The sequence below is a fragment of the Gossypium raimondii genome, chromosome 11, assembly GCF_025698545.1.
Source record: "Gossypium raimondii isolate GPD5lz chromosome 11, ASM2569854v1, whole genome shotgun sequence".
Lineage (NCBI taxonomy): Eukaryota > Viridiplantae > Streptophyta > Magnoliopsida > Malvales > Malvaceae > Gossypium > Gossypium raimondii.
The window spans coordinates 51521977-51533956 of record NC_068575.1 but is presented as its reverse complement, the minus strand read 5'-3'; the positions used below and the strand labels follow the sequence as shown (position 1 = coordinate 51533956).

General features: G+C 36.7%; 2 protein-coding genes across 2 annotated transcripts; one reads left to right on the top strand and one right to left on the bottom strand.

Moving 5' to 3' along the window:
* The first annotated feature begins 2917 nt into the window (after positions 1-2917).
* On the top strand, positions 2918-7005 carry LOC105803148 (protein LONGIFOLIA 2). The gene is made up of 4 exons (XM_012635173.2): positions 2918-3397; positions 3485-4930; positions 5059-5251; positions 6172-7005. The coding sequence occupies exons 1-4, from the start codon at positions 3242-3244 to the stop codon at positions 6729-6731; spliced, it is 2355 nt and encodes a 784-aa protein (XP_012490627.1). The 5' UTR covers positions 2918-3241; the 3' UTR covers positions 6732-7005.
* A 2852-nt stretch (positions 7006-9857) lies between these two features.
* Positions 9858-11708, bottom strand: LOC105803149 (histone H2A variant 1). The gene is made up of 3 exons (XM_012635174.2): positions 11546-11708; positions 11215-11344; positions 9858-10381 (listed from the first exon to the last, which is right to left on the bottom strand). The coding sequence occupies exons 2-3, from the start codon at positions 11332-11334 to the stop codon at positions 10085-10087; spliced, it is 417 nt and encodes a 138-aa protein (XP_012490628.1). The 5' UTR covers positions 11335-11344; positions 11546-11708; the 3' UTR covers positions 9858-10084.
* Between the last annotated feature and the right edge of the window lie 272 nt (positions 11709-11980).

The following is an 11980-nucleotide window of genomic DNA, read 5'->3' as shown; positions in this document are numbered from 1 at the left end:
CTCTCTTCTTTTTTTACTATTGCAGTTAGTGGTCTGAGATTGTAATTATGAAAAGCTAAAGCTTAAATAAAGAGTTTCTGCAGATCTGAAATGCATGTGGGTTACATGAAAAAAGGAGGTTAGATAAAAGGTAAAAGATAAAGGTTGAGCATGCTTTATTTCAGTTTTTTTATACATAATAATTAGTATCAGATTCAGATCAAAGACAAGACACATGAAAGAGATATTAGCTCCATTATATAATGGATAGTACCTATGTACATGTGTACATACATATGGCTTGGAGTTTAGAGGCAAGTACAAAGAGGAATAGGCTCCTCTCACATGGAGCAAAGCAACCCAGAAAAAGGGCTTTTGCAATTTCATTACTTAGTGTAGAGACAAGTCACATGGTGGTAAGGCTTCAGCTTGACCCTCTTGTAAGTTTTGGAAACCCCACATTATCTTCATAATTTAGGTCCACATGCCAGTTTGCGCCATACCACAAAAAATGTGCCTTCACAAAAGTGAGTCTGTTTAGGCAAGAAAGAAACACCGGAGGTTAGGAGTCAAGAATGTAATTTTCCCTATTATAGTCACAAACAGTACACTTACGTTGATATAGCAAGAAAGTTGGTAGTGGCCGAGGTGACTCCTACTACATAGGATCCTCAAAATTGGAAAGCTTAACAGTTCGAGCTCTCCTCCATTGAGATTATTTGTCAATACCAAGACGAGATGCACAAAAATCATTGACCCATAAACTAGCAGCACAAGCAAGGGAAAGTGTAAAGCTTAAGTCATTCTCGGTCCGTCCTTGTTGAAGTAATTGTTTACCGTTACCACCAATATATTGTTTATTCATACCAACTTGTAAAACCCAGTATTAATTAATTAATGAAACTCATTTACCTAAATATGCATCAATCTAGATGGATCAGCTATCCTATTCCACTCACCAAACCGAAATTTTATATATATATATATATATATTGTCTATGACCCAATATAATTCTAATTAAATTCGAAATCGAGTAAGATCGAATCTTTAAATGGGACAATGTTCTCTCATCAATATAATATTTTTTCCATCCAAACCCGAAACTTTACTCATTACCGCTCTGAGTTAATCACTTTTTACTAATAACCCTTCAAAATAAATACAAATAATTGAACTTTTAACTGAATACTTATTTTTCCATTACTCACAGGCTGCACCTGGACTTTACTATATGCGTATTTATAAGCTCTTTTGTCTGCATTGGTAAACCCATTCTTTTTCTTGGACTGATACTGCTTCCATCTCAAATGTGTATACATACGTATATCTATATAACACCAAGTGTTGGTGCTCGTGATGTACGTTAATAGCTTCTTTCCCTTATCCATCTCTCCATTTGGACGGCTTTTAATTGATTCATATGCAGTCCAACTGCCCTACCTGATCATTACAATATTAATGAAGCATGCGATTATTATTAATTTAATACCAAATTAAAGAACAATCTTAAGCTTAAGACGGCAAGTAATTTTTTTTTACATTTTCCATACTAAATATATAGTATAATTTTACTTATGTATACATTTTTTTTGCTTTTAAAAGTAACAATTAAAGCAATTACTAAGGTGAGCCTTGGTATAGTACTTGCAGAAAGTACAACACAACTCTGTTAACTATAAAGAAATGCAATGTAAAACAAACTGCCATTCTATTTATCATGCCAGTTCTAATCACACAAATTTCCTCTTCTTCTTCTTCTTCTTCTTCTTCTTCTTTTTAAAAAAATTTTATTTACTTTATATTTTAATATTTACGTCAATTTTTTTCTAGTTGAAGATAAAGTTCAATATTTATGATTGCAATAAAACCAGCTGCTGTCATTCCAATGCCAAATATAAATTATAATTTAAAAAGTATTTTCTTTAAAATATTGTCCATAGTTGAAAAGTATATTAAGTCAATTACGAAATAATTCATTAATAAAACTATATAAAAACTTTATTTAGTAAATACTTTGACAAAAAAAGAGAGTAAATTTATATCTATAAAAATATCAATATATATTATTATCAATTAAGTTACGCCAAATGTTTGATGATATAATCAAGTGATTCTCAGGTAGAGAGATGTTGAAATGAAAGTGATTTACATATATGGTATGGAGAATCATTAGGATGGTGGTATGAGAAAATTGAGTTTTTAATAAAGTGTAGATTCTATATCCTCCATTTCTAGCTCAATGTTGGGATAAGATATTTAGAGAGGGAGGTTGAATGAGAATGAGCCTCCATTGAACTCTTTATTTTATGTGCAATGATAAAATGATTCATGTTAGTTGAGAATATTATTGAAATTAATTCAAGCGAATAAGATGAAATGTTGATTAGGTCGAGATGAAGGTGATGATAAAAATTCTTTTTTCATATATCTCCTGAAAATGATGCGAGTTATGTAGTGTTTAGACAATAGCAAGAGTTAAGCTTTCTCATATTTCTTTCGCTTTTAAATAATATTTTTTTACTTAATTTTAGCTTTGTTTATCTCAAATTAAATTTGTAATCCACAAAATGGGTTTATCATATGTATACATTACTAAATTAATATCTCAAGAACTTAATTAAAAATTTAAAATTATAAAAATAAAGATATTTTGGCACAGTGCCATAATAAATTAAGCAAAGGGGAAAGCGTAGTCGAGGTTGAAAGGCACGAAAATTAGGAGAACGGAGGGATGACACGCCAGGGCAAAGCATTGCCCCCGGATGCTTACCTCACTTCATAATTTCCAAACCCGCCCAATACCCTTCCCAAAATTTAAATGAAAATCGAAATATATAATTGGCCCGGTTCTTTTTACGCCAATATATCAAAACAATTCGACCTTTTCCCGCAACTCAAGTCTCTCGAACCCCTAAAATACTTGATAAAAAAAATAATGTACTAACTTGGCATTGTATGAAAAGGTAAGGGCAAGGGCAAGTAACGTCCGTATTCACTTTGCCCCCACACCCACACTGCTCTTTTCCTTAACTTCGACCACCCTTTTAAAGACCAGAAAAGCGGGAGATGCGATAGAGGCTGCTGTCTCAAACCCTCTCTCGCCTACGGACAAGGGGAGAAAGAAACAGGCAATCAATCATGCTGAAATATTCGACGATGGAAGTCTAAACAGAAGATTAACTTGTAAGGAAGAAGAGGATTATCGAGTTAAATACTAGGGTGAATAGTTTTTTTTTTCTTCAAAAGAAAAAGAAAGGAAAGATGATGACGGGTGTAGTGCCAGAGCAGAATCTTGAGAAGCAAATAGGGAAACAAATGGGATGCATGGCTGGTTTCCTTCAGATCTTTGATCGTCACCAGCTTCTTTCTGGCAAACGCCTTTACTCCCCTAAGCGCCTCCCTCCCGTGGAAACGCCGGTTGGTTTTTATTTTCTGATCTCCGTCTTTTTTTTTTTTTACGTTGGTTCGTATCGTTTTATCGACTTTTTTCTAAACTTGTTTCAGGCGAGTGAAAAGAAAACGGAGCAAGTGAAGACCGTTGAGACACCAGCAATATCGAGAGAATTAGAGAAGCAGCCACAAGGTCGAGCAGCAGCGTCACCGGACCGTTCGAAGCAATCTCCAGTTATATCGGAGCTCCGATCTCCGGCATCGGAACTTTTCACGCCTACTGGTAATCAGAGCAAGTCACCTCTCCCCCTTCCCGTTTTTGAGTACAAAGAAGGTAGCGCGAGGTCGCCATGGAAATTCTCCAAGGAAGCTCCGAGGCTCTCTCTGGATAGCAGAGCCGTCGTTGACGCCAAAGGAAGCCTTAAGCCCCGAGAGATCCGTACGAATGCCTCCATATTATCTGCGAACCAATGCGAAGATGAGGTGGATGATAGCGATAAACAACGGCGGTCACCAAGCGTAATTGCAAGGCTCATGGGACTGGAACCGATACCGGATTCGAATCCCGAACCGAACGGAAAAGCTCAGCTCCGAAGATCCGCGTCGGAAGCTAGAGGTCGAGATCTGTTTCAGTATCATTTCATTGACGGAGTTAATTTCCACTTAAAACAAAGCCAACAACCAAATTTCCAAAACGGAGGAGCTTCGAGTAATGTCGTAAGGGAAAATGGAGCCAAACAAGATCGTGTAATTATCAACAGGCCAGACGGCTTAAGAAATGCGAGAGCTGAACTGGTAAAAGCTCCAATTCGAGGTTTGGACCAAAGGAAATGCTTCTACGACTCAGCTGACTTCTTCCCCGAGAGAAAACAAGCCGTTAACGTCTACGGGGAGATTGAGAAACGTCTTAAGCTCAGAGGAATAGACGAGCCATCGAAAGATCTTGAGACACTCAAACAAATCCTTGAAGCGTTGCAACTCAAAGGCCTTTTACACAGTAAGAAATCTCCAAACCAAACGAATAATAGAAACTTCGTTTATCAACATGAACAATCTCCAATCGTCGTAATCAAACCGGGAAGATCACCGGCTTCCACGGCCAGAAGGATTGCCAAAGATTCGCCTCCTTCAAATTATCGATCAAGACCTGGACCTCGCCGGAACTTGAATATTGACTCACCGCCGACTATGAGCCCGAGACGTGATCGGCCGGAGATTGAACGGAATATTCGGAGCCAAAGCAGAGGTAAGGGTTCGATTTCTCCGGGTAGGAATGAGTGTGGCGTTAGGAGTCCCAACAGAAGGCCACTGAATGTTGAAATTCATAGGAGAGGGAATGGAAATGGAAATGTAGAGCAGAAAAGAGTCTCTCCGGTTCAGTCGCCCCGGCTTAATGTGAGAAGAACCGGATTAGAACAGACTACGAATAGATTACCCAGAAATAGGAAACCAACGGCTGAGATTTATGATAAAGAAGAGAAGGTATTTATTCCAGCGGAGGATCAAACATCTTCTGTTTCAGAGAGTAGCATTAGCACTTCTTCTCAAACTGATACGGAGGTAAAAAATCAGGCAATAACTAAATTACATTGATTATTTAGTTTTGCTTGACGATCCTATTTCATTTAAAGACGATCCTATTTCATTTAAACCAGTAATTTATTGTTATGGCATGTTGACTGTTACAGAGGTCGAAGGTGGAGGACTACAAGGATGGGGGGACCCTTTTGGAAAGATGTGATAAGTTGCTTCACAGCATTGCAGAGATGACGGCTGCTACGACCGAGTTGCAGCCGAGCCCGGTCTCCGTACTTGATTCCTCGTTCTACAAAGAGGACTCGTCTCCGTCCCCTGTTATGAAACGGAGCATAGATTTCAAAGGTACGAGAAAAAGAAAAAACTACTGCTAGTTTTTTTTTTTTTTTTTAAATATTTTTGGGCACATACTAAATCTTTTATGAGAAAGGAAAGTCTACTAACTGATTGTGATTCGCTAGATTTTGCATTTGACTATGGTGACGTATGGACTGCTGTAGTTTAGCTCTAGGCCTGACTTTTCTGATTAGTCAAACAGAGTCTCCTTCAATAGCTTGAAGCTTTTATTATTGTAGTATCCTTAAGGCCTTTTTATTTGTTTAATTAATTCATGATTAGTCAAACCGTTCTCTCTTCCGGCTGAAAAGGGAATCTAAATGGGTTTGGCGGTAAATTCACGTGGGATTCTTCAGTTTGATAGTGATCGAGGGAAAAGGGCATGGGTTAAGGACGTGGCCAACATTGTAGGTCACACTCAAAAACAGTAAAATGAAGAACTGCAGCTATATAATAAGAAAAAGTGACTGAAAACTTCTTCCGTTTTCTGCAAAACAAAATTTACCTGATGTGAGAAAAAGTTTAAAATCCCGTACATTTTTCCCTCTAAGCCAAAGAGAAAAGAATAATCTATGCTGAACATTGGCTGACAGATGGCCGTTGGAGGCCGTAAGATTTTAGAGCATCCCATGCTGCCTTTGGTAATTGTAGGAAAATGGTCCCACTTCTCTGTTAAATTGTTAGACTATGTGCATATGGGAAATAGAGTGAAAGCGACGATGAATTTAGTCTTTTTCATTTTTTGTATTGGATGTATTATCTTCTGTCAGTATGTTTTAAGCCATTGCTACTGTCATATTTCGTACTGATGTTGACTTTGTTTCTCCATCAATCGAGAACTAAAAAAACCCCCATAACTATTTTTGGGATTGCGCTAATTTTCGATCAACCTGAACTGAGATTTTAACATTTTTGTTTGAAATTATCAGATCAACTTGTTGAATCAGAAGATGAAATGTGGAGTCCTGCAATGCCATCCGTTGAATCAAAGTCTGATGATTGTGATTTTATCTACATTTCCGATGTCCTCAGAGCAGCCAATTACATGCATGATGAATCTGATGTCTTTTTGTTGCTTGAGAAGCAACAGTATGTGAAGGGCAAAGACACCTCTAAAGTGTCTAGGCTCCAAAGGAAGCTGATATTTGACACCATCAACGAAATTCTGAACCGAAAGAAGCAATTACCGCCATGGAAGGTTGTGACTGGGGAGACATCATTGCAACAAATTTGGTCCGAATTCCAAAAGATTCGGGAAAGGGACTCCTCGGATGACATGTTTGAGGACATTTGTGGTGTCTTAAGAAAGGACCTTGCTGGGGATGCCATTAACGGTTGGGATGGTTGCCCCATTCAGATGTCGGAAGCGATCCTGGACATCGAACGCCTAATATTTAGAGACCTAATCAGTGAAACTATCCGAGATCTCGCTGCATTGGCTGAAAAAAGTAATAACATCCCAGCACCTCGTAGGAAGTTGGTGTTCTGATATTGACTTGATGAAAAAGAGAGTGTCCTTTATATTATTTTCCCGCACTTACCTTTAAATCCCTGCTCTTTTCCTTTTCTTTTTTTTTTTTCATTCTAATTATATTTATATTGACCCCCCTTTTTCCTTCTAATCTTTCATTTTACCTGAAGTCCAGGCATAGCTAATGATCGCTTTTGCAAGCTGTAAAAAAAGGGTGGGTTAATATTCGTGTTCACGATGGAAAAAGTTGTTGTCAATGTCAAGCACTAGTGAGCTATCAAAAGCGTTGTTACGTTGCCTATTTTAACATAATCATAGAGATGTGACAGTGATTACAAAAAAGGGTCATTGTTTTTAGAATTTAAGCAAAGTTTAGAAACATGGGGGATAATTATACTACTTGCATTAAATGAGTGCATTTACAAAATTGTTACAATTTCTCACCAATACTGTTCATGCATGTGAACTGGACGTATATATATCACGGGCAAAGCGATGGCCGCTGGGAACGAGAATCCATGACTTGTACCAGAATTGCTTTTGTAATTTGTAGCGACTTCTTTTTTATTTAGTTCTCAGACAATTCTAACAATTCTTTTTAGTCAAACAAGTTATTCTATAAACATAGAATTTTGTTACAACACAAAATATGCGATAGCTTGATATCACTGTTTGCACTATAAAATACAAAAGGTCACTAGAAATAATGATTTCAAAGCTTAGAGAGTTTTTCTGAAAATGAGCCTCTTATGATAGGAGGGAGCTTTGGTGTTGCCCTAATGGAATGATACCTTAAGGTGACTGCGGAGGACAAGTGCTTCATTAGGATCTAATGGGGTGATTTGATGGTAGTGTGTTGGGAAAAAATTGGGACAAAGAAGCAAAGTAAAACACTTTAAAGGCAAATTCGGTGTAACAGTCTTAAAGATGCGAGCTTTTGAGGCAAGTTTGGTGAAACATGTTTGAAGAAGTGAAATAAAACATTTTAAATATGGCGCCTTGGAGACGAGTACGAAAGAACAATGTCGAGCATTGCAATATGATATCCTTAATATGGTGCGTTGGAGTAGATGAGATATACACATAATAATATCTTCTCTTAAAAGGGTACGCATGAATAAATGAAATCAATATATAATGAAGGGTTCACTTGCTAATTGATAAAAGGATATATTTATTACTTCAAATTATTAAATAAAATATATTGATTCACAACTTCAAATCAAATTTTATTTATCGGGTTAGTATTTGATACACAAGTTAAAAAAATTTATATTTATTTTTTTAATATTTTACTATACTCTTATAAAACAATTATCAACTTTCTAACATTACTACTTAAAAATAATAATATTTTTTTTAATATTTGATACACGTTCTTGATAGTACTTTTTTTCATTGTGTTATGGGTTGAGAGATCTTTTACGATGGTGTCAGTCTGGGTTTAAGCAATACCATGGGCTCTCTCTTAGCTTATAAAATTGCCAGTACAGTAGGTATCCTTGGTTTGAATTCGATGAAGCTTTGGAAAAAAAATTGCTTCACTTTTTCGTATCTTATGCTTAGATATCTGATTCTCTGCAGTTCACTTAAACTAATGCTTATATATATATATATGATAGCTTAGCATCTTTAAAATTGAGAAAACTGATAAAATTACATATTTGTAATGCGTTGAAAAGGGTTCAAGTGACTCGTGTATTTTGACTTACATTAACGAAATAGTGGTTTCATTTTATTCGAGAGTTTCAACAGAAACGCAGGGGGGGCTGTCTCTCTCAATGAAAGACTGGAGGTTTACGTTACCATTCGAGGGCCATTGCCTATAACTCTTTTTCCTTAATGGGGACTACAGCCAACTGTAAAAATAATAATAATTAAAAGAAAGAAGAACATGGAGTAAATTTTTATGTTCTGTGGTGTCGGAGAGACTTGATGTTAAGGTTACTATTTGAGGGACATCATCACCCTACTTCTTTGTCTCTTTTTCTTACAAATGGGACTACAGCCAGCCAACTGTTAAAAAAAAAAACAGAACACAATATGCCAACTTTCTTATACTCTCTGTCCCCCTTTCATTAACTCTATCAAAGAAATTGACTGTGCGATCCAAGAGGAAGATGAAGATTATTGTACAAACAAGTTAAGTTTCAATGGCCTTTTTTCCCAAGTACGGCAATTATAGCAGGCGTGCTGTCAATGGCTCACACGCATCATTAAATCACCATGGTTACAGTCACACGTTTTTAGGTGTTAAAATTTATAGCTGTGTATGTTCTTTGGGGGTATGCTGAATAATGTCCAAGCACCTGTTACCAGAACCAGCTGTCTCATTATTTCTGTCTTGAAGACGAAAACGAAATGAATGTGATGGCAGAGCCCGTCATTTAGATCATTTATCATTTTTCCCTCGTTTTCTTTATTTGACGCTGTTTTATTGGGCAATGCTGGTTGCGATAAGGAAAGAGTTATAGTTTCCCTGTTTAGGTGGTGGGTCATCTTTTTCTATTGTAGGCCTTGTGGCCCATTTTTTCACATGGTTGACCATCTTATCACTGGGCCAAGCTATCTCCCCCGCAACTTTCTCAACTGTCCATGTGTATTGGGCAACGCTATCCTCAATAATACTGCGTGGGGTCAAGGTTGGTTGATCTCGGTGGGCAGGAGGAGCGTACTTAGCTATATCATAGAAATAGGCAAAGAAACATCATCATCTATCATTGGCAAAATAGATTGGGGGCATACAAAATGAGATAAAGCACTTGTTGAAACCATTAGTCCCCCAATATCAAATGCGTTGAGCTTCAACAATTATATTTTAGCCTATACCTTAAACAGAACTTCCTAGATATTTGGAGTTCCTAAACTTAACGTAGAACTTAAATTAAAATATTAGGCTTCGTTACTATTATGTTACAAATTTAAAGAGGGACGAATGACACAAGACTCCCAACCTTAGTCTATGGTATTATCATTTCTTTATTTATGAAAGGGATTTTAAGAGAGTCGAAATTTGGAAGTCCGTTGAACTTATACTCCTTTGAATCTCAAGAAATGGTTGAGCTTGAAATATTTGAGACAAGCTCGAGTGACCAAACAGCACCATGCATGTGGCTAAAATTGAGCCAAAAGCAGCTTAACTCATGTCAAAAGCAAACAAATAATAAACTTCACAGCTAGAATAGGATACAATATATAGGGAAACCAAGGTTAAAAACGATCCAACAAACAAAGATCCCAAAGCTCCTAGAGAGTTACAACATATATACTGAGTTACAGAGCAGATATGACATATTAAATGAACCCTACAATAAAACACAACAGATTAAAAGTACTCAAAAGTCAAATAATCTAAGTTAAACTCAAACATTCTAATCCTTGGTGGTTTTGTTGATAAGGGACTTGTGAATGTGAGGGATGACACCACCTCCAGCAATAGTACCCTTGATAAGAGTGTCAAGCTCTTCATCACCCCTAATAGCAAGCTGCAGATGTCTCGGGGTGATTCTCTTCACTTTCAGATCCTTGCTTGCATTCCCAGCCAATTCAAGAACCTCTGCAGTTAGGTACTCAAGGATGGAGGCCAAGTAAACAGCAGCTGTGGCACCAACTCTCCCATTTGCGGAAGTCCTAGTCTTTAGGTGACGGTGGATTCGGCCCACCGGGAACTAACATCAAAAGGAAAAATGAAGCGCTTGACAGCTAAATACAGCAACCGAGTAATATATTTCGTTTTACATGGTCTCACCACTCCAGGGAAACATCAAAGACTACGATTATATAAATCGAACTTATTAACTAAGTAAACAACAACTATAGGTTTACATGCCCCATGTTCAAGATAAAAATCATTGAAGATCCATATCACCAAAAAAAAAAAAAATGAAATCATCATTGTTTTTTTTAGCATCCAAAAACACCCACAACAGAAAGGGATGTCCTAACAAGAATCTCCAATTACGTACAAAATCAAGTGTCAAAAAGCACCAAGGAAAAAGGTCGTTGTACCGTGGAAGAACTCCAGAAAAAAAAAAACACCCCGACAACTTTGGTAACAAATTTGACCTTTAACGACCATATTAAAGAAACACCGTGTTTTGGCATCCAAAAGATGAACAGCTTGCGAATGTCTTAATCTTCAACGGCAAGTACTTTAGATTTTTTAAGCATGTGTTTACTATCTAAACGTGAAGAAACTATTTCATATTAGACTCGGGAAAAAAAATCAAAGATCTAAGATTTTTCCTCAAGAAGAAACTAAGGATCCAAACAAACCGGCAAAGAGAAAAAACAAAAACTATTTACAACAATCTCCTAGAATTAAATATTTTCTGTGTTTTACTTGTAGGAGAAACACCTCAGATTTAGTCCTTTTTCTAGGGTTTTTTTTACATAAATCATGGACCAAGACACCCACAGACACTAAGAATGTATAATTAAAAATACAAAGAAAGGAATAGTATTTCGGCGTAAAACCAACTGGTTGTAACATGAGAAATACCTGAATTCCGGCACGAGATGAACGAGAAACCGGGCGCTTCTTGTCCTTATCTTTGTCCTTGTCCTTGTTAGCGGCGGTTGTTTTTGCCGCCAAAAGCCCCTTTCCACCTTTTCCTGCCATCTCCGTTCACCTTATAAACAAAAACAAACAAACATCCACACTTATTTTTAAATTAATACAAAGAAAAATAAAAGAAACTAATAAACATTAGTAAAACTTCATATTGCTAAACGCTTATCAGATCTAGTCAAATAAATTATCCAGGTCAATAAATTTAAATTTTTTTAAAAAAAAGGTGGGGGGGAAGTGATAGGAAGAAAAAGAGAGTGACCTGAGAAGGATGTGAAGCCGGAAAGCGAGGAAACAGTAGAAATAAGGAAATGATAGATGATACAGAGAATTAGTTACGGACTAAAGGGAAGTGTTAAACTGCGGGCGCAAGCATTTATTTATGCAGTCATTTTAAATGCCGGAAAAGTAAGTGGCGCTTAATTTTTAGGTGGGAAATTTCTTCAATTTCGTCATTTCAAAATTTTTCGCCTTACATTACCGAGCTACCCTTCCTTTTTCCCCAAAATTCCATTCCACCCTAGCACTTTGACCAACCATGTGCCTCTAAATTACAGCAGCTGCAGACAACATTTTTTTTCTGAGCGAAATTTCACGTTGCATCCACGATCAACGTTATCCACACTTGGTTGTAAGATTTTTTTTTCTTTTATTTAAAACAATTTATTTTACATAAAAATAATTTTTTAATGATTTT